Source organism: Tiliqua scincoides, chromosome 3 (assembly GCF_035046505.1).
Source record: "Tiliqua scincoides isolate rTilSci1 chromosome 3, rTilSci1.hap2, whole genome shotgun sequence".
Taxonomy (NCBI): domain Eukaryota; kingdom Metazoa; phylum Chordata; class Lepidosauria; order Squamata; family Scincidae; genus Tiliqua; species Tiliqua scincoides.
Genome location: NC_089823.1, coordinates 188,466,342 through 188,489,778, shown reverse-complemented (window position 1 = coordinate 188,489,778; position 23,437 = coordinate 188,466,342). Strand labels below are relative to the sequence as shown.

Here is a 23,437-nt window from a genome sequence, read left to right as displayed (position 1 = left end):
TCATTAATTACTCTAATGTGGAAGCATGGCATTGTGCTGAGGTGAAAAAGGAGGGAGCAGTCTGAAGGTGGGGGGGGCCAATTGCAGTACAATCCCCTCCCTCATCATTTAAGGGTTTGTTTGCTGAAGTACACATTCACATAAAAACCAAGCCTCACAAAGGTTTTCTGTACAATGTGTGGCAGACAGGTCACACCTCTTGTGCTGTAGTTGTGAAGGATGCATTGTTTGCTGTGGAAAATGTAATGCTTCCCCAGATAGCATACCCAGTGTTGTTCTTGCTATGTGGAATGTATTTGTGCAAGTGTCACTGGTACTGTTGGATGATGTTGGTGACCAGCAACGCTACTTATTCTGCCCCTCCTCAACACACCCTTGAGAAATTCCTTTTTGTTAGCATTTTTCTGAATTAATTTTTTTTTACTGGGACTACATGCTCCTCTACAATGTTGAATAGCAACAAAGAGTTTTGCAGCACCTTAAAGAGTAACCAATTCTTTTCAGTATATGTTTTCATCATCTACTTGGGCTGCAATTCTAACCACACTTTCCTGAGAGTAAGCCCCATTGAACAAAATAGGATTTACTTCTGAGTAGACCTGGTTAGGATTGTGTCCTTAATCAGATGCCTATCTTTTCAGAGTATCTATTCAAATACTGAAGTCTAGCCAGATTTTCCTTCCCTGTCCCATGCCATTCGATTAGGTGAATCTTCACAAGGTAATTGGAGACCTCATTTCCCCTACCCTGTGCCAGAGTTGCATGTCTTGGAAGATTGTAGAAAGAAATGGGTAAGCAGCAGTGCAACAATTATACCTGCAGCAAAACCTCCCCCTCCCCGATCCATCACATGTGGGTGGAAGGGTATGGAAGGCTATGGGACCAAGACCGCCCCCAAAATGTAGAGGCCCTTTGTCAACAGGGACCGCTCAAGAGCATTCTCCTTCCTCAGTACATGGCTTCCAGCATTTAAGGGCTGAAGAATCATGATTTCTAGCTTGCCTGGAATAGTCTCACTAGTGCTGCACATTTGTACCTCCCACGTTTGCCTGTCTATTTTAGAGCTCTTCTATTTTAAATCTTCTCTCATGAGTGTTGCAAATGCTGCTGCGACTTTTCCAGCTCATCAATCTCTTAAAAAAAAAAAACAACTCTAGGAAAGAACGTAGAACTTTGCCAAATGTGGGATATCCCCCATAATGACGAACCAGTTGAGGGGTATGCAGTAATCTCACCGCTTGGCTGGCGCTGACAGGAAAGTGAATAAAAGCAGGGTCACTCTGAGACTTTGCATTTATTCAGCATTTATTATTTCTAAGTAGAAGTTTAAAAAGTTAAGCTATGAGGTAGTTTTGCTTTGCCATGTTTTATGCCAAACAGTGTCCATTTAATTCTTTTTTAAAGCTCTTGTGCTGAGATACTAGTCTTGACTGATTCATAGCCCGGCTTTTGCAGAGCTTATCTTAATTAACTAGGAGAGGAGCTGAGCTCTTGGAAACAGCTGTGGTCTCATTGAGCAACTTGCTCAGGCAGCATGGGTTGCTCATTTGTAAATCTCCAATAATTTTGCAAATTCCCTTAGCGAGGAAAAAGCAAAGTTTGTTGCACTTTTTTGGGGGGGGGGGGATTCCAGAAGAAAAGCAGACCCAAGAAGCATTTGAGAGGGGAGTAGAAATGTTTCTTCTTCAGAGGGACAGAGTCTGCAGGTATATCCCTTTTTAAGATCATGAAAGCCACCCAATTTTTCTACACTGCTTGCTGTAGCCTTCCAGCAATTTCCTCCTCCCAGCTTTATGCAGGTGTTAATGAGTCCTGAGGTGCAGGAAACCTTAAGAAAAACAATGAAATCCAGAGGAAGGGGAAGGCTCCAAATTCTTTCACACTGGTTGATGAGGAGGTGGTGGTCTTTCCCTGCAGTGCCATTAATCCCCCCCTCCTCTCCCAGAATTAATTACTTGATTATAATCACCAAGTGGTAGTTTATAATAGTAATAATCCCCTCAAAACTGGTCTTGCTGCCATTCTTTCCCCCTCCCAGAAACTCTTCTGTTTGTTCTAAACCAGTTAACATTTCCTCCTGCTCTGTCCTCCCCTTATTTCATTTGTAACTAGGCAGATATTTTTTTTCTTTCCCTGAAGAGGATTAAATGCACGGAGAGAATTAAGGGCAAATGTCTGCAAATTCTTCTGTGTGTGTGTGTGTTGTGGGCAGTGTGCCCTTGGCCGTTGTGACTGGAGGTGCCCAGTGCTGATCCAGCACCAGCCACTCTTGGCAGGGGAAGCTCCCTCTCCAAGCTAAGCTTTTGAGCAGAGGATTAAAACTGAATAGCCATTTTGGGACTGGTAACTGAGGTCTTTTTAGGCCCCCCCCCCTTATGGGAACGGACTCTTTCAGGGAGTATATTTTCCTATCTGATAATACTGGAAAGTATACCATCATACTTGCAGAGTGAGCCTACCCACAGAGAGAGGAAATGGAATACTTTGGGATGACTAAAATACTTCTCTTCCCCTTCTTGGGGTCTGTGCTTGCTCTTTCCTGCATGAAGATTTTGTTGTGACTGGAATAAGACAAAGCTTGAGGAGGCAACATGCACATCTCTTTCTCCTTTTTCTTTTCACCTAACCTCAAATATGCACAAAGAATATAATAAAGAAATACTCTGGGGCAAAATGACAGAATGTTCCTCTACTTACATTTATGGAGCACTGTCTGCTCTGTGCTAAAACAGATTTAAATTCTGTGCCATAGGGCACAAGCCTAACCAGGTCTACTCAGAAGTAACTCCTATTTTGTTCAATGGGGCTTACTCTCAGGATAGTATGGTTAGGATTGCAGCCATAGTAATGTAAATTTTGCATTCAAAATGAGACTGCAATGTTTAGTTAGTTATATAAATTTTGTTTTATCATTCTTTTTTTTAAAAGAAGTATGCCATGTAATGAATCAGCACTTTAATATATATTATGTATAACTTTTTTTTTCTTCAGTTGTACTCATAAAAACCACTCATGATTGGTGCCATCTTAGAAAAGGCATTGCTCACACTCAGGAAGGAATGTGTCTCTTAAGATAGGACATATGGTGTAGTGGTTCTGGTGTTGAATTTAGACCTGGAAAATCTAGGTTCAAGTCCTTGCACATCCATGAGGCTTCTTGGGTGGCCTTGTGCCAGTCACTGTGTCTCAGCTTAACCTATCTCACAAAGTTGTTGTGAGGACAAAAGGAAGGAAGAAACCATGTATGCTGCCAGGAAGGGTGGTATAAAAATGTGAAAAGTAAATTAATGTATATATCTATATTGTCTAAAAACCATGAAAGTATATATTTTTTCATAACTCTTTATTCATGCAGATGCTAATATATTTTAAATTATTATAGGTGGTAGCCCTATTTAAAAAAAAAAAAAAATAAAGCCAAATTCTGCAGTCTAGATAAATTAAGCATATTCCATCATCACCACCAGATCTTATTTATAAAGTGCCTGAAATTACTATGTATTATACCAGTAATTTTCACACATTTAGCACCGGGACCCACTTTTTGGAATGAGAATCTGTCAGGACCCACCGGAAGTGATATCATGTTCGGAAGTGACATCATCAAGCAGAAAAAAATTTTGCCATCCTAGGCTCCAATCCTGCCCACACTTACTCAGGAATAAGTCACATTTACTGTCATTGTTAAAAGAATATACATAGTAGCTTGCTAAAAGTTCAGATCTGTAACATTTCCCCAAATGTAGTCACATACCATGGTAGCATCAAGTCTAATATATTAAAAATAAAATCTTGAAATGAATGGGGGACCCACCTAGTTTGCAAAACACTTTATTATACAATACTATTTTTTAAAAAAATTAAAGAGAGCACCATATTTGGAAACAGACCAATACAACATGATGCATAAGGGGGAGTGTGCGTGTGTGTGTGTGTTGGGGAGAAGATGACAACATTTACATATGTTTCTTTATCTTGTGTAATTGACTTTTGTGATTGGTGTGAAATAGTCTGAAGGCTCAGCATGTGTCATACTACTATTGAAGCTAAGTAGGTCTGCCTGGTTGAGAGACCTATTGGGAATTATATGTGAATACTCTGACCTCTTGGTAAGAAGAGTAGGGGTGGGGGGGTAAGATTTGTTTATGAATCAAACTCTCATATTCCCTTCTCTGTGGGAGGACCAAAGACTACTGCATCCCTCCCATCTCTTGGATACTACAAGTTCTCCTAGCCTTCACTATCTGCTTCTAGGACTTGGTCTACACATACAGCAAAGTGAGGTGGTTGAGTGTACCATTTCAGACTACAGGGGAGGTGCTTTGTTTAAGAATGCTCACTGATGTAAGAAAAAATTATAAATCCATACAAATAAAAGCTAGCACAAAGCAAGGGGGAGATTATAAATCCATACAAATAAACGCAACACAGTCAACTCTGCTAGTTTTATTCTTTTAGGTAAGTTTTTCACAAAGGAGAGCATTCAGAAACATGATCTGAAGTCTGAAATGGTACAACCTATTCTACCACCTGGAGTCTCTGCTGCAGGTGTACACTGGGCCTACACCAGGCCAATGGGTGGCCTTTCAGGACTCCACATTCCACATGTTCACTCTGTGATTGCAGGCATGTGGAATAAACACAACACTGCTTACTCTGTACATGCTTTGGAAAAACAGCTCTAAAACATGGTGGTAGTTGAGTATGTTGTCAGTTTTATCTCAACCTTTGGAATCGGAAAGACATTTTTGTTGGATCAGGGTATACTGGGGCATGATTGAGACATATAATTTTGCATGTGATCTGGGGAGGGAGGGTAAGAGAAGTTGTTTTTCCCTCCATCTCTCACAGTTCTAAACCTAGGGATTATCCAGTGAAACTGATTGGCAGGCAATTTAGCATAGACACACTGAGGAGGTACTTCATGCAACACATTCATTAGTCTGTAGAATCCATTGCCACAAGATGTAGTGATGGCTACTAGCTTCAATGACTTTAAAATTGGAGGACAGGTCCCTCACAATGGCTAGTTACGATGGCTATATATTCTGTCTTCTGGGTCATTGGCAACATGTCTCTGAATACCAGTTGCAGAGAAGCAGTGGTGGGAAAGAAGTGTGCCTTTCTCTTTTGCTTGTGGGCTTTGCAGAGGCAACTGGTGGACCATTTTGGGAAAGAGAAAGTTGGACTAAATGTGCATTTGGCCTGATCAAGCAGTGTTTTTCATATATTCTTACACTGTAGTAATAGATACAGTGTTTGGTTTGTTCAAGGGAGTCATGGATTCCAATCCCTACTCTATCAGGAATCTCACTGCGTGGCATTAGGCATGTTACTATTTCTCAGTCTACCCCACCCCAGAGGGTGATTGCAAGAATAAAATGCCCTGAGCTTTTTGGAGAAAAGGGCCAGGTACACATGTCGGCAAACTACAATCATGTGATAGTTGATTGGCAATATAGCCATTTTACCCAGCAGTTGGGGAAGAGCTTAATCGTTGGCAAGCAGTTTGTCCATCAGTGTGTCAGTGTTATCTGATATCCATTTGGGCATTGTAAGATATACACTGTCAACAAAATCCACTTGTTGATGTAAAAGGCAAGACTCTGCAAGACTGGTTTATCTAGATCTTTTATTATCACAAGAAACTCATGTGTCTGAAATGACAACAACCTTCCCAGCTGCATCAAGTGAATCAGAAAGGTTTTTTTTCCATCCAAAAACCTGTCTGGCTTAAACCACTTCCATAGCTTCAGCTTCTTCTAAATGTGTCCTTCCTTAGTCTTCCCTCCCCCCAAAAACAGCTAGAAGGGCCTTTCTGTGAGAAGTTGAGTTGTCTGCACTCTCTTTTTACCATGCAGTCCTTATGCACTTGTCAGAGTGCCATTTTGTGTCTCTCTGTCTCAGTGTCATTTCTCTGGATCCAGGGTTTGAGGTTGGGGAGGGATCTAGGAAAATGTCGACAGCAAAAAGTCAGGCAGAGCATGGCTGTTCTCTATAACAGCTGTTCCATTTTGGTGCTATACTGGAGCATGCTTGTGACGCCAGCCTTGTCTGCTGACTTGCTTTGGCTTAATGGCTGCTTTTTGCTGCTTGCCGGGGACTGTAAAACAAGGCACAGGGGAAGAGTGCAGAATATTTTGACAGGCTGTGACATGTGGCTGCTGAGCTGTATTCCATTTGGTGGCTCAAGTTGTGCAGGTCTGCTTGCATTTTTGCTTCATAGTTTTTTTTTTTCCTTTTGGTCACTTTAAGCTAAAATATTGTGCATTTTATTGCTTTGGCTTCTGCTCACAGGTATTGTTTATAGTTAACACAAGCAAAGCAAAGCTCCTGCTTTTATACAAGGCCTAGGTTTTTCAGTGCTTATGCAATAAAAATATTATGATGATTTAGAATAGGGTGGCCTTTTGCCTTCTTGAATCTCTTTCACACAACCAGCTATTGATTCCCCCCTTCCCCCCCCCAAAAAAAATCCTAGTTAATAAACCTACAATATTTATATAATTTGACATTGGTCAGAATCACCAGTCTGCAATTCAAACATACTTGGGAAGTGCAGGTGGAAAACTCCACTTACAAGGAGTAGCAACTTTTATTTATTCCACCATCATCCCACTGTTCTTCCAGTGTGGAATTCAAGATGATGTACATGAGCTTATCAGGCACTGATCAGGTCTAGACCTCTTCAGCTTCAGGAAAGTGGCTGTGTCATATGCCCTTAAGTTGTAACCTTGAATTCATGGTTTTATATTTGGGATCAAAGGTACATGGATCAGTGTTTGATAAGTCCATGTTGTTAAATGATGTTGACCAAGGGTGTCCAACTTGTTTCATAAAGTGGGCCAAATGCTGAGGACAGAAGTGACAACATTGAGTGGGTGATGACCAGAAATAAGCACTTTGCTCTCCCGTAGGAACTCATTAGCTGCAAATGACAGAAGAGAAAATATGCAAATCCTGATGATATTATCAAAATATGGGAGAGCCCAGTTATCATGTGGGCCACCCTTTCAGTAGCGCTGCTTCTGCCAAGGCATCACTTTGCAGCTCAGCAGCTGAGAACGTCTTTGCAAAGTGACACCTCTGCAGATGTGATGCTGCTGAAAGGGCAGCCCATATGATAATTGGGCTCTCCCAGCACCTCCCTTTCAGCAGTGCAGCTCTTCCAGCAGTGCTGCTTCTCCCATTGCATCACTTCACAGCTCAGCAGCTGAGAACTGCTGATAGTGATACTGGAGAGCCCAAATATAATGAGAGCTGGATAAAGAACTTCCACAGGCCGTATGTTAACACGCCTGATACTGACCATGTATGCTGGGATTTAGTACAGAGCATCAGGGGTGCAGACATCATTTTGTAAAAGCAGGTTAATGGATAGAATTTATTGGTCTGAACCAGCATGGTATATAAAAGGACATAAGAGATAACGTTCCAGAGAGGAGTTCAATCCTCTTAATACAGACCCTGCTGTTGACATGGTGTTGCTCTTTTCCCTTGGCAGTTTGCTGTTGCCAGGGTGACCAAATGTCCTCTTTTTCCAGGACATGTCCTGTTTTTTTAGCCAAGAACTTAAATCTCTTTTTCCCTGACCGGACCCCCGCAGGCAGCACATAGTCTTCTTGTAATTAACAAATTATATGTAATGAATTATATGCAATATTGTTTTAAAAACAAGTAATACAGTATTCAAATTAACTGCATTAAATCAATATATGAGTGTTTTTAGCTTTTATTTTGTCACATCCTACATTTTTCTTGGAAGTTCTGCATTTTGGGGGTGCCTTGTCTGTGGTTATGACATCTGGTCACCCTGTCTGTTGCTAACAAGAAAAAATAAGTTGGCTAATGGAAGCAAGATCATGGAACTCCTGGCTCAAGAGCTGGAGCCCAGCAGATTCTGATTGCTCCTCCTGACTCTGTATTTCCCTACTTTTGTTTTGAAAGTCCATGTCAGGAAATGGCTAGAAAATGGCTGCAGACCTGTGTATTTACAACAGGGGAAAGTCAGAAAGAAGCCTGAGAGGCAGTTCATGCATTACTTGGAAGCCAAGAAAGCAGCACTTCTTTCCCTGTTCCTGTAGCAATATTGCAGTAAGATTGAAGAGTTCTAGGCAGAGTTTGGAACCCAAGGATCTCACTGCAGTTGTCAGATGCGAGCAGCACATTACAGTAGAAATGGTAAAAAAAAAAAGTCATTTATAAATCAGCCTCCTCTCCCATTTATTTCGCCCAATTCCGTGCCTGACTGTTCATAAGCTTTGCAGCTTTTCTCTGGCCATTTTTCTGCATGCATTTTGAAAGAGTGTGAAAGTGGCTTCCTATGCACAGGTGTTTCCTAGGCACTTGGGGAATTCCTTGCAGTTGTTGCAGCTGTTCAGTGCTGATATCAGTAGTAGTCTGCTGTGTGGTGGGTTGTTTTTTGTGTTTTTTAAAATAAGACTAACATCCTTTGCTCTGCTTGTCCCTTCTCTTGCAGAAGATGCTGGTGAAACAGCAGGACCGTCTGGAAGAGCGCGAGCAAGACATTGAGGAGCAGCTGTACAAGCTGGAGTCGGACAAGCGGCTGGTTGAAGTAACTGAGATTTTTGCTTTCTCTGTTGCTGAAGTTGGGGAGGCTTCTGGGGCTGCAGTCACCCACCAAGTTCTCCTTTCGGAGAAGTTCCTTTATAAGAGAACCTTGACAGGAGAGAGTTGCAGTTAGCATAGCAAGAAACTAATTCTGTGTGGAGAGCCCAATGAGGGCAAACTGTCCTTCTGTAGCAGGGGTCTCCAAACCCCGGTCCAGGGGCCAGATGCAGCCTTCATTCATCTAAGCTCCATCTCTAATGTATTTATTTAAATTTTATATTCAGTTTCTTTTCTGGCACTCAACACTGTGCCAGATATTTGATGCAGCCCTTCAGCCGAAAAGTTTGGAGTTCCCTGTTCCTTAGGACAGTCTGCAAAAGTGTTCAAGCTAGTAACTACCCATCACCAAGAGCATATAGACTCCTGGAGAGTTCTTGGCTAGAGAAAGCAATGGTTCTGCTTTACTCCTTCTGTATTTTAGAGCAGCGTTTCTCAACATTTGGCCCCTGCTGGACCACTTTGCATCATCCACCTATTGGAAATACCATCAGAAGTAATTGGTGATGATGTCATTACCAGTTACTTCCAGATTGGGAGGCCAGATGTAATGTGACAACCACCAGTAAGAGACTCAGGGTGAATGGGAGGGCTTTTTCAAGCACACAAAAAGCATACGTTGGAGCTAGGTGCTTCGGAGTGTTAGGTGAGTTCTTTATTTTAAATAATTTTTTAATTTATTGTAAACTTTCAATTTACTTAATTCAATTTCATTTTGTTGTATGGGAGGTGTTAAAAACTTCCTGCTTGATGATGTCACTTCTGGCCATCACTTCGAGGTTAAGTGAAGTGACATCAATTCCAGTGGGTCCCAAGATATAGTCATTCTAAAATGTGGGTCCTGGTGCTAAAAAGTTTGAGAACCACTGCTGTAGAAAATCAAATGGCTGTGGAGTAACCATCTCAGTGCCCAATTCTATCCAATTTTCCAGGGCCAGTGCAACTATATCAATGGGGTGTGCGCTGTATCCTGCAGTGGGGGGACAGACACATAGGCCTCCTCAAGGTATGGGAGCATTTGTTCTCTTACCTTGGGGCTGCATTGCAGCTGCACTGGAGTGGGAAAATTGGATAGGATTGGGCCCTCAGTCCACTAATTTCAAGATAGAACCCTTTTCACTATCCATAAAAGGTGCCACAAGTGAGTGAGAAGGGAGGCTAACCGTTGGTCTTGTTCTTCCCTGTTCTGTATCACCAGGAGAAAGTGAACCAGCTGAAGGATGAGGTGCGCCTGCAGTATGAAAAGATGCATCAGATCCTTGATGAGGACCTGCGCAAAACCATGGAAATCCTAGACAAGGCCCAGGCTAAATTCTGCAACGAAAATGCTGCCCAGGTGCTACACCTCAGTGAGCGCATGCAGGAGGCCAAGAAGCTGCTCAGCTCTGTTCAGGTCATGTATGACAAGACCGAGGACATCAACTTCATGAAGGTGAAGTGGAGGATGTTGGGGGGGGGGAGCGGCTTGATGTGCACTTTGCAGTGGGATCTTAACTGAGTAAGAGGCACTTTTTCAAGTGGGTGCTCCTCTTTTATTTAGCAGGGGGAGAGTAACTGGCCCACCTCACCCCAGCAGTGTCTTTTCTTGTGGCTGCCTGCTGGTGTTGCATCTTTTTAGATTGTGAGCCCCTTTGGGACAGGAAGCCATTAGTTATTTGATTTTTTTTCTGTAGACCGCTTTGTGAACTTTTTGTTGAAAAGCGGTCTATAAATACTGTTGTTGTTAATAATAATAATAATAATTAATAATATGGGAAGGACTAGAACCTTAGAACTGTCTCCAGCCAACAGTGGTGGCTTGAAACTCTCATCTGCCCCAGCTTGGCACTGCTGCACACCCACAGCCTCGCATTCTAGAAATGGATGCTTCTCTTGTGCTTCCTCCTGTCCTGTTACACAGGTGAAGACCCATTCATTTGGAACTGTCAAAGGGTTATAGGTACTTCCATATCTTCACCCTTGCATAGAACAGTTGATTTGCTCACCGTTTCTGCATTTTAAAATGCAGCCATCAAGGCCTAAATAATGTCATAAGGGAATATGTACATAGTTGAGAGAAGAGCATCAAGACTATTTTTAAATGTGGGCATAGAGAAATATATGTTTAACCTTTCGTGCTGGTGTATGAAACCAAAATATGGGTGCGTTGCATCAGTTCTGAATTGGTACATATCTAAATAATTTTTTAAATTGTCTAGCTGCATGGAAGAGTCAATTGGGAAAGGACTAGGCCCCACTCCTGTGTATGATATTGAGATCCAGGGTGGGCCCAGGGATAGTGCTGGACATAGTGTGGGCAGTCCCCAGGTTCAAATCCTCACTTTTCAGCCCTAAAGATCAGTTGATGATGATGGGCCAGTCCCTATCCCTTGTCTGAACCCATTTTACATAGTAATTGAGAGGATAAAATGAGGGGGAAAACTCAGAGTTGTTAAAGTCCTTTTAATGAGGAAAGAAGGAGACAGGCTGATAATTGCAACGGTAGTAGTAGTAGTGAAAGAGGGTATGGTCTTGAAGGCATGCAATGCAGCAAACTTGGTGAAGCTAAGCATGTTAATGCCTCATAGGAGTTTTATTTACAATTAAAAAAGGAGATCTGGCAAATCTGTTCAAACCAGTCAGTTCATTTAAGGGTTAAGGCAAAGACAGAGGGGGACTAGTAGCTGCCCTAAGAATCATCAACCAATCAGAAAAGGTAATCCATGAATGTTTAAAACCTTGGGGGATGAAGTTTTTCCCTTGGGAAAAACCCAGCAAGTTGCCTTGAGTACAGGGAGCCAGGCTTTTGTCATTCAGGGGCTGCTTATAATAGCTTGACATGGTGGGGGATTTCCCTTGCAGCTGATGGTGGTATGCAGATGTGTGACCCCAATGGGCTTCCCCTCCTGATTTCCTAGATTGAATCTTCCCCTCTTATACAACAGGCTAGTGAATAAAAGGGTCATCTCAGACCTTGTACTTGGGGGTAAAGTTCTGTTCAGCACTCTCCTCCACTGAGGCTAATCTCCCCTTGCACAGACCAGATGGCCCACTCTTCATTTTAGAGGGAGGATATATCCTTGACCTTGTGAACAACATTGTCTGTCAAAAAGAGGCTTTCCACATAAATCTCAGCAGCTGATTGGCAGGGTATTTACACTCTGCTGGGCCATATCGCTTTAGCTGGGTTGATCCACCAGTGTTGTCCTAATTGTTTTTCAGCAAGTATTCCAAGGCTGACCACAGAGGTGGTAGAAAGTCGCAGAAGAAAATGTGTTTGCTGGCTTGTCTGGAATTGCCTGTGGACTGGAGGACAGGAGTGTATTCTGTTTCTGTTCATCTGGGCTGACAGAGTGCATAGGGTGCTGGGAAAGTATAGTGAAGTGAGAACAACACCCCTATAAATCTTGTTAGTCCAAGTTTGTAGACTGCCTGTTGTTGAACTCTAGCTGAAGTGACAGGTTAAAGACAAGAATCCTTTATGGTACTGGCAACAAAGTGTTGGACCAGAGGTCTTGGCTGAAGTTCCCATTGGAATTGAAGGTCGTTAGGTAGTTCTGCTTGACATGCAGAGGATGTAAAGAACACTCAGCATAGCTGACCAAGGTGGCTCTTCTAGCTCCAGATTCAGGAAGAGTGGTAGTGGCGCATCACCATCTAAACCTCCAGTAGAATTCTGTAAAGTATCAGCAGTTCTGTGCTTCATTATGATGGCATGCAAATATGAAAGATTCAGTTTGGTCTCCTTTGAATGGTAGCTGGTAGATTCTTTGGTACAATGCAGGAATGGAACAGTCATGCAATAATAGATCTTTGGTTTCATAGCTTGCATTTATTTAGCCCTTAAAATGTGTGAAGTACTTCTCAGTAATCCTTACAGTAACCCTTTACAATCAGTCATGAGTCAGTACACTGGCCTAACAAACCTGTTTACTATCAACCCTAATTGGGGCTGTTCTTCTAGGGACTGGGACAAAAATTGTTTGTAGCCTTGTTACTTGCAATCTTTTTGCAGAAAATGTGGAGGATTGGGGCGGGATTATGGTAATCATCACTGTGAAAAACATGTGCTTCGCTCTAACCTGTGGTCTTTCCCAGACACTTGTTGTATCTTTGAAGCCTAGGGTATGGCTGCAGTGAGATGGGGATTGGGGCTGGGAGGGCATAAAACCAATGGCAACACCAGAGGTCTACAGGACTGCGCAAGGTGGAGCTGCTGCTATGCCGCCTACGATCTGTGCCACAACTCCTGACTTCATTTTCTCTTTTGCCTTCTAGAATACCAAGTCAGTGAAAATCCTGATGGATAGGTAAGAAAACTATTTCCTAGCAGTTTGGGTGAAAAGGGTGAATATGATATAGCTAATTCAGGTACATGGCTCCCTCCCGGCAAAACAGAGGGATGAGGCAGAGGCGATGTTGCTGCTGTTCAATTCTGGTATCCCTGCATTACAAGTAATGTTGGAAAATTGGTGAATATGGAGAGCACAGTGATGAGAGTGTTCTGAACATTGGAGTATAAACTTTGCAATAAAAGAATTAAGATGCATAATCTGTTTAGCTTTCCAGAGGGAAGGCTAAGAAAAAATTGGATTATAATGCCCAAGCACTTTCACAGTGGGAAAATACTAACTAGGTGCTAAAGGGATCATGCATGGATCAGAGAAGAACTGATGATGGGAAATTAAAGCTATACAAAATCCAGTTAAAAATCAGCACAACACTTTTAATGGGCAATTATAGGGCATACCTTGCAAGGCTCAAATAAAGACTGAGCATCCATCTTTCCAAGACCCTTTTGAAGTCTTGTTTCCGACTATGCCATGCTCCTGTGTAGGACTGTAGGCAAGTGCGGGAAAGCAAAGAACTGTTGTTGGTGGCATTGGCCATGTAGCGTTATATACTTCATGCTGAGAAAATCCACAGGATGCACGAAACTGAGATACTGGAGCATAGAACCTTGCCCAAATCGCCAACAATATTGTTAATGCACTAGTAATAGCTAGAATGAATTCCTGCTCTGTATTAGGCAATGTTAGTAGTCATTATTGACAGAAAAATCTTATTGTTAGTGAAGAAGAGAGTGGTGGATGGAATCAAAACTGGGAATATGGGCTTCTAAATGAAACTAAGAAGATAGTTGGGAGGTCCTCCAGATGGAGAACTAGCTTCAGACAGGGTTTAAAGAGATAAATGTCCTCTTCTTAGGGGAGAGCCCTCAAAGGGAGAAACCTTCAGCAGTGGCATATCAATGGGGGGGTCCACGCTGGGTATCAGTCAAGTACCAGCCATAAAAGTGTGCTAAGGGGTGCCAGTGTCATTAGTGCCCTGGCTGCGCTCAGCCTCAGACATTCTGCAGCCCAGACTGCAGGAGGCTTTGTTTTTACCAAAGAGCAGTGGGCAGGAGTGGCAGCGATCCTTGCCGCAGTCAGAGCTGACATGCACCCATACCCAGTGCACCACAGCCAGCTTCTTTGCCCTCCAGCAGCAAAAGCTCAGCAATCCAGATGCAACATGATGATACATCACTGCCAGACATTTGGGCTGACGAGCTCCAGATATTATGCCAGGTTATGCCACCCCCAGCGACGCTGCTGACCTTCAGATACTTTTCACTCCAAAATTAGCAGAGGAACAAAGCTCTAAGAAAAAGCCAAGTGGTTAAGGCTGCAGTTCTCAAACTCTCAGGGAGTTTGAGTACCGCAGTAAGTGCCTGCGTGGGAGCAGGGAAGGCAGCGGGGGCAGGGGAAAGCAGCGATGCAATCCCCAGGATCACATTGCTAAGGGGGTCACAGGGACTGGCATTTACTTACCAGTCCCTGCAGCAGCCTCCCAGAGATGCAGGGAGCCCTTCATGACTGTCTGCAGGGCTCCCCAGAGCTTAGAAAGTGAAAGCAGAGCGATCATGCCCTGTCTCCACAAAACCCAAAGTGGAGCGTGATGGTTCCGCTTTCCCTTTTTGAAGGCTGGGGATCCCTGCAGAGGGTTGCGCCTATATTACGCAATTAGTAAGTAAATGCCAGTCCCTCCAGACCCCTCAGCGATGTGATCCTGGGGATTGTGTCGCTGCCTCGCCCCTCCCCCTGCTCCTTAAGGGGGCAGAGGCCAGGGCCCTCAGGCTAGAGTGTCACGACGCCCTAGTTTGAGAAGCCCTGGGTTAAGGTGAAGAGGAAATGTAGCTGTTTCCCATCAACCATCTATAAGAAGCTCGGCAGGTCATTTTTAATAGATTGTCATGCTCCTTTTTCAGGACCCAGAACTGCACAGGAGGCAGCCTGCCCCCTCCCAAAATTGGCCACCTCAACTCCAAGCTCTTCCTGAATGAGATTGCCAAGAAAGAGAAACAGTTGAGGAAGCTGCTGGAAGGTGAGTAATGCCTTTCTTTTATGTCTGCATTGAGGAACCTTTCCTGCAACTCGAGAGGAAGATCAGTAGTCCTCCTTTTATAGTTTCGGCCTCCTTAGTCTTGGCTGTGCTTGTCAGTTGCTTTAGTGTAATGCTTGCAACCAGAAAGCCAGGTATAATCAACAGGACAAACTTGACTGAGGGATGGGATGGGGGAGAACAGTGGTGGAGGTATAAATGTTATTGGCATTCTGTTCTCTGGGGCCAAGCTTATTTCTGTTGCTTGTGGTTAGTGCCTGAATTTGATTAGTCCCTGTCTATTACCAGTGCTACGAGATTATGGCAGACCTTAAGGAGGCAGTCTGCCTCTGAATGACAATTGCAGGAGAGGACTATGCCATCTTCTGCTTGTGGACTTTCCAAAGGCATTGGTTTGCCTCTATAAGAAACAGGATGCTGGATTAAATGGACTTTGGACCTGATCCAGTAGGGCTGCTTTTATATTCTTAAAAAACTGAGGCATTCTGCAAACACACATACTTGTTTACAGTATACTTTAGGCCAGTGGCTCCCAAACTTTTTCAACCCACAGCTCCCTTGATCCCACAAGCCCTTTGCCCACAGTTTCCCATTACATTACTTTTTTATTTTGGAGTTTTCATAGGCTGAACAATGCTTTTTAACACACACTGCTTATTTCAGTTTGCCTGCTTGAGGTTAACAACAGGATGTTTTATAAACCTGGACTGCATGATGGAGATGCAGATTAGGCTTCCTGTACTGGAGAAACTGCAGTGAGCCACCTCTACCTTCTTCAGGCATAGTAGTTCTCCTCTCCGCAATTTAATTCCTTCGCCCCAGGACTCTGCCAAATTGCTGGGCTAAGACATAGCAATCCAAGCCGGTACCTCCTGGTAAACAGATGAGGTAATGCTTGGCCAGTGCAGAGAGCCCTCTGCATCCAAAGGCTTGTCTATCCCTTCACTGACATTAGTGTAGTTGACATGATGGGCACACGTCAGAATCCAAGTTCTGTAGCAAAAACTCCTCAGGCTCAGCAAAGCAAATTGGAGAAATAATGCATGTCAGCATAATGTTCACATTCTTGGTAGAAGAATGTAGATGTACCATGCTGTGAAACTTCTATTTTCCAGTTACTTATTGGAGTGTGGTGGGCAGCTGTTACATCTAAAACAGGCCTGGATCTAGGGCATTGGTTTTGTTTGTTTGGAATGGTTACTAAGTGCCTGGCATTCTGCAGGTACCCTATGCCAAATTTTGGAAGGTGTTACTTGATTGAAGAGCTGCAGGTTCTACAGGCCCTTCATAAATTCTACACTTAACTTGGTTGCTTATCCTGAAACCCCTTAACTTGTTTCAGTATTACCTGCACCATGTAGAAACTGGAGGACTAAGTAAGCAACTAGATTATTGGGAGGAAACTTTAAGGTGATCATGACCCAGGGGGTAAGTCTGACTTTTATGATAAAGGTAACAGCTCCTGTCTTTTCTCTCTCTCTCTCTCTCTCTCTCCTTCAGGCCCCTTCAGCACCCCGGTGCCATTCCTGCAGAGCATCCCCATGTACCCTTGCAGTGTCAGCAACTCAGGAGCCGAGAAACGCAAGCACTCCACAGCTTTCCCAGAAGGCAGCTTCTTGGAGCCATCCTCTGGACCCGTTGCCAGCCAGTATGTGAGCCAGGGGGCTTCAGCTGGTGAAGGCCAGTCTGCACAACCCATGGTGCCTTGTAGCTCCACCCAGCACATAGTCGGACTCCCCAGCGGCCCTCAGCCAGTACACTCTGGCTCAATGTTCAACCCTTCTCACTACCCCAACAGCACATCATCTCAGCAGTCTGTGCTGTCTCAGTATGGTGGGCGCAAAATCCTAGTCTGCTCAGTAGACAACTGTTACTGTTCTTCAGTATCCAATCACAGTGGGCATCAACCATACCCACGGTCAGGCCACTTTCCATGGACAGTGTCATCGCAGGAATACTCCCACCCACTCCCGCCTGCTCCGTCTGTACCTCAGTCGCTTCCAGGATTGGCAGTGAGAGAATGGATTGATGCATCTCAGCAACATGGACGCCAGGATTTCTATAGAGTTTATGGTCAGCCTTCCACCAAACACTATGTCACCAGTTAACCATCCAGTTTGGATAGAATCTTGTTAATTTTTGAAGATTTTTTTTAACCTAGTGGCTTTTTTTGTTTTGTTTTTCAAATCAAATCCATTTCCATCTATTCTTACCGTGTGCCAGAGTCTGAGAGGGACACTATGTCATCTCTATTTTTAATTTAATTTTTAAAACTCCTCCCTTGCACCAAGATGGGGGAGGGGGTCTATGGAAGAAATTAACAAGGATTTCAATCAAGCATATGCTTCTGAATCATGTGACATTGGTACTTTTCCTGTTTGGAAAACTATTAAAGGGACAAGCAATCCTTTTCTATTTCAAAGTCTCTGGGCTCTTTGATTTTGCTTTTTAAATTCTTTTACCTTCCTGTTTTTTTTTTAAAGGAGAAAATTTCTATCATTGGTTCATTATGAAAATGACATTTGTAGATTTTTTTTAAAGCTTATTCTATTTTTTGTGTTAAAAGGCCCCGCATCGTGCATATTGGCATTTTTCTTCTTTCAGAGATTTGTAAATACACAATGGCAGGAAATGAAATGCACAAAAAAAGGGAAAAGAAACTTAAAAAAAAAATAAGAAATTTAAAAAAATCTGTTTTAGTTTCCAGGAAGAAAGTGTGTGCCAAGATGCACATGTTCCTTCCTGTGTTTCGTTGATGCAACTTCCTCTAACAAGCACTTTGTATTAAAAAAGTGGACTTCCTGTTATAAGGCGCAGGTATTTATTCTGTAACCAATTTTAGAACACACACAAAAAATATTCAAATAAATGTGATCACTTAGTGCAAATACTTTGTTCTGCTTTGCTGCCATGGGCACTGCTTCAGCCAATACCTTGTCTGGGAATAGGGAAACATTACTTAAACAGAAATGTGTTGACATTTAAAAATAGATTGCACCCGTTCTTTATTGCTATGGTCTTCCTTGGGAAAAATCAAACTGGATTTGCAAGGATGGGGTAAATGTTAACGAGGGTTTGTTTGACAGGCCGGACACTTTTTAAGTAAATCAGGAATATCGTACTTCTAAATATTGGGATATAATGAAACATACCCATGAGTTGGTGCAGTCATACAGAATAAGAAATATGTGTAACTTATGGATGTGGTATTGTAGAAACAATGCACAATCTGTAATATTTTAATTATCATCTGTTTGACTTTGTTAAAAAAAATGAGACCCACAAATCAGTGACTTAGGGAGAGCTACATGTAATCTTGATAAGCAGTGTAGAATCTGGTACAACATTTGGCTTCCTAAGAAATTTGGATTTTTCTTTAGAAGAAGGAGCAATGGACCAGTAGCATCTGTTCTATGGACTACTATTACATTGTTAGATTTTTATCCTGTTCTTCTTCCAAAGAGATCAAGAAAATGCTGGCTTTTATTTGAAAGAAAAATAGTTTTCTAGTTTTCATCATTAATATTTTCAAGAGTAAATTACTAGAGAGGGACAAGCACTGCCCTAAGCCCTGTAATTGGGTTCTCAAGTTTGGGCCAGAAGGCCTAACATGGAGTTCAAGATTTGGCAGAGCAGAGCTCCACCAGTCCTTCTCTCCTCCTCCCCTGGAACACCTCCCCCCCCCCCCGACACCTCACTGCAACCTGGAGCTCTTACCTTAACTCTGGGCAGCATCCGATCAGTGCTGGGCTTAGCGCTGACTGGTGGTGGACCAGCGCATACTTGGCACAGGGTGTCAGAGGCATGCCTTATGGCACATTTGTGACACCTAGCACTGGTGCCGGAGGTCATCGCAGGTGCTGGCCCAACTCAGGATTGGGCCCTTATTTTCCAAACATTCCTTTTACTTACATTGTTACATACAGTGTTTCATCCCCTTTCTAAGTAACTCAGGGCACAATCCTAACCCCTTATGTCAGTGCTTTCCAGCCCTGACATAAGGGCAATGCAGCTCCGAGGTAAGGGAACAAACATTCCCTTACTTTGAGGAGACCTCTGTGAATGACACCCAACTGCAGGATGCAGCACATGTTCCATTGGCACCGCTATGCCAGTGCTGGATTGCGCCCTCAAACTCTAACTTACAAAAAGAAAATTTTTCTCTGCTTTCATCGTGGACGTTGATCCCTATCCCTCTGATGGCCAGGATGCAGCCAGCTCCTCGGAGAATCTCATGGAAGAGAACTGATACCAGCAGCGCAATATAGAGGTGCAACACTGTAGCTAATAATTAACCATAGAGAATAAGTGAAAGAAGGATAACATGCCAATTTGGGATCAAGCCTACCTAAAAGCATTATGCCAAAGACATGGCACCAGCCACATTAAATTCAAGGCGAAAACCTGATACTGGCAATTCATTCCATAGAAAGGTCAAGTTAGGTGATCAGAGTGATGCAGATCAGAAAAATCAGTCAGTAGCAGCCTATAGTGTGTAGTAGGTTATTAAGTTGTTCGTTGGAATGTTCCCCTCTGGAGGGAGAAGAGTGCTTGAAGCATCTGTCTAGAGGTGAGAGAATAGTTTTTTTGTGCAGGATGCCTGATGAAGCAAAAAAATAAATACTTGATTTCAGAACACAGGAAGAACCCCAGCAAATATTTTCCAATTCTACTACTCCTGTTCTAGAAAATGTGTTTTGAAAGCTGTTATCAAGGGGCAGCTGATGCCTCCAAAACCTGAGAATGCTGTAAGTTCCACCCATCCTATTCTCTTTCAAAGTTAGTCCTACCTGCTCCACCAGTGCAAGCCACTCCTTAATAGCTCTAAGAGCTAAATGAAATCTGCTGGTGCAGTGGTACAATCAATCTCAATTCCCCCCCCCTTTATTAACTAGCTCTGTCTTCCCTTTAGTTTTACCCCAACCCTTGAAATTTAAGGTCCTAGCTCAATCTCCAGCACAAAATGCTGGGAGAATTTAAGGCATTGGAATTTAAAAAGGGGGGCAGCTGACCCATCAACAACACCACTCACTCACTTATTCATACAAAGTTGTCAGACCACTGGTCCATCTAGTCTAGTACAGATGCTCCCTACCTACAAACAGGTTAGGTTCCCGGGGTCTGTAAGTTTTGGTCTTGTCCAACATCACTATTATACATAATGAACATATTGTGGAAACATGACAAAATGTGTACTTACACTACGCCTAAAGTACTTTATATTGTGTGAACTTGCCTTGAAAAGTGGACTAACAGGGCTGGAGGTAATAAGATGGGGAATGTTCAGGAATGCTGAGAATAGGTGCCAACGCCATCTATGGACATTGAGCCTGGCATGCTTGTAGCCTGAAAGTTCTTAAGTTGAAAAGTAGGGGAGCTTCTACTATTGCCAGGATCTGTGAGGAACTTGGGCAGGGCTCTTTCTCAGTTCTGGTACCTAAGATGCTTTCTTTGAATGGAGGTACCAGGATTTATGCATATGAAGCTCACCCCTACCTCTGAGCTACGGCCACCCCTCCATACTGCCCAATAGAGGCGGCACCTGGGTGACATTCAAATAGTCCTATAGTGGCAGGCAGAAAATGAACTGTGTGAACTCTTGTTATGTATGGAGCAGCAAGCAGTCCTGTTTTGTTCTTTCCATACATACATGTGGACTTTTTCCCCCTCAAGATGACAGTCCGCTGAATTTACAGGTAGGGTAGTACGCTACAGTATGCAGTATGTTTGCAAGGAGGCCCTTAAGATAATTTTAAATATATTTTTACCCTGCCTTTCCCATCTAATAAAAGAGGCACCAATGCAGCAGTTAAGCATATTGTACACACTGTAAAACAATCCACAGCTCAATACAGGATTCAAGGTCAGCACTGTCATTCATTTGTAGACATTTTCATATCCTCATTCATCTGGCATGTCTGGGAAAGTTTGAAGAGTCAACGATCGCTGGAGTTGATAGGCCAATATGATTCAGATTCCCTTAAGATCTGCAATCTCTTTAAATTAATCCCATTAGTATCTCTCCAGTTTAAGAAGAGGATAACAGTGATGAAAGTATCTGGATTTCTTTCATGTCATTTCAGAGTACTTACTAATGCTAATTAAATATGTGATCTTTCATTTTTTTTCTTTATAAAAAAAATAAAACCTGGCTTTTTTCCATTTTAATGAAAAATCAACCACATCTTCATGTTAAAAGATCTGGCCTCAGCGGTGGAGTGTGAATATGTGCATGTGTGTTTAGTTTTTGACATCCCCCTTAAAATTGGCCCAAACTGCTAGAATGATGACATACTTGGCATTGGCTGGCTTTTGTAAATCCTTCACTGCTGCACTGCAATGTCACCAAACAAGACGCAGCAAGCCTGCAGTTGGGTTTGCTGTCTCTTCCTCCAGATTAATAATCTTAATATCCCTAGGTAGCAGAAACAAGGTAGCCAGAGCAGGTCACACCTGCAGACCTGCTTGTCCCAAAAGGAGATTACTGATGAGACCAGGGAGTTGAGTGGGTGGGTAGCCTCAGCTATCTCCCACTGTATCTCCTGCTGCACTGGAAAACATACAGATATGTGGCAGAGATGACCAGTCCAACTAGAGGTGATGGCAGCAGGCAAGACTTCTGTTGCAGGTTTGCACCAATTGCATAGAACCTGGTATGGGAGTCAGTGGTCCAATTTAAAGAGTCACATGCATAAGGAGTGCTGAACCCTCCCTGGTCCACTGGCTCCAGGGCAGTAAATGTTCTCCCGAAATCATTTCAACTGGGCTGATACTGGAAGTGAGTCTAGTTGGAGAAGCATAGCAGGGAACAATAAATGGTAGGCACAAGAGGGTTCCAGCATGCCTCATGCATACATTTCTTTCTGCTGTTCAGTCAGGCCCCAATCCCCACTTTATATGTGATTGGGATAAACTCACATTTAAACAGGCCTGCTGCTGTCACATCTAGTTTACAAGCAGGGGCTAATCAAGCCTCTTTGATTACAGGCTTCTGCTTGCATTCATAAAATCTGATGTTGCCTGGAGGGGTACATAAAGTGCTGTTGCTGTTGCATCTTAGTAAGAAGCAGGCAACTGCTGCGACTTCATCAGTACCAGTAACTTTTCCCAGTACTTGGATTAAACACAAGATTTTTGCAATGAGCACATTAGTGATAATTAGCAATGTGTTGCCTAAAACACAAACACATTCTTAAACACAATCCTAAAATGTTTTGTTTGGCCTTTTATAGATGGTTAAATACAGAGAACAAGAGGGGAGAAAAATAACATGTTTCTTTCATAGGCATAAGAAGGAAATCCAGGAGATGAGGCATGGCCACACAGAGTGATGCTTGCTTAGCATGAAGAGGTTTCTCTGTGTGGCGGTAGGTGGCCTTGGTCTGGCCCCAGGAGAAGTTCAAATGACTCCCAAACAGTGGGTTCAACTCGGTTGTCAGCTTCTTTTCTGACAGAGGCTCCAGTGCCTTTCATAGCTGAATGCATAAGAAAAATTCTTACTGAGCAGTACCACTGAAGCAAGCAACTGTTAAGGGCACATGGGGATCTAACTAGGCTCTGATTAATTCTAGCATAAACTAGGTATTAAACAATGCTGGAACCATATGTCTTAGCTCAGCCATTGAGACTTCCTGATGCACAAATAGATTACAGACCTGAGAGAGCTCCTGTTCCTTTAGGGATTACTGTACATAGAAGGCAGAATTTTTCCAGGTGTGGATTTTCCAACTACAGCTGCAATTACAGGAGAAGCTGCAATGGGTGGTATTTATAAGCCTTTACCAATCTTAAAGAGGCAGGGACTTTCTCTAGGTCTGGATCAGGTGGCTCTAGGCACAAGCAGCACAGACAAGGCTGCTTTCGGGCCAAATCCTATCTAATTTTCCAGTGCCGGTGCTGCTGTGCCAATGGGGCGTGTGCTGCATCCTGTGTTGGGGAGGCAATCACAGAGGCCTCCCCAAGGTAAGGGAACATTTGTTTCCTTACCTTGGGACTGCATTGCAGCTACACCGATGCTGGAATGTTGGATAGGATTGGGCCCTCAGTTGCTGGTTCTATTATATGAGTTCACCAATTGGATGAGATAGCAGAAAGGGGGGAGTTTTACATTAGCCTGCAATGAACGGTAATCTTGTTGTTTTTAGGGGTAGAAAACAGACCATTGTGGAGGGGAGAGACCGTGACCTCAATAGAAACATTAAAGGGTTAATGTCTCAATACCTAATCTATTGTGGTGGAGCTGGAGGCCTTTACTGTAGCTAGCAGCCAATGACCTTCCCAGAACTAGGGAACTTTCTAGCCAGGTGCCTGACTGGTGAGTGATCTGGTTTCATTTTCTTTAGTTTCTTTTTAAGAAGCTTATTCCTTTACAGCAGGGTCTGTGAGGGACAGAGAGTCACATGTTAAGCCCATAATTGCATTTTGCTTTCAGAAGCAAGGAAATACT

General features: G+C 43.1%; 1 protein-coding gene across 2 annotated transcripts in view; it reads left to right on the top strand.

Annotated features, from left to right (window-relative positions):
- The window catches only part of TRIM8 (tripartite motif containing 8), a 69,403-nt gene extending 50,757 nt beyond the window's left edge, over window positions 1–18,646 (top strand). For both annotated transcript variants that reach the window (XM_066620594.1, XM_066620593.1), the window contains 5 exons: window positions 8,480–8,575; window positions 9,827–10,060; window positions 12,886–12,917; window positions 14,858–14,973; window positions 16,492–18,646. In XM_066620594.1, coding sequence (XP_066476691.1) covers window positions 8,480–8,575; window positions 9,827–10,060; window positions 12,886–12,917; window positions 14,858–14,973; window positions 16,492–17,099 — 1,086 coding nt within the window. In that variant the 3' untranslated portion in view covers window positions 17,100–18,646. The remainder of the gene's footprint in view (window positions 1–8,479; window positions 8,576–9,826; window positions 10,061–12,885; window positions 12,918–14,857; window positions 14,974–16,491) is intronic.
- The last annotated feature ends 4,791 nt before the right edge of the window (window positions 18,647–23,437 follow it).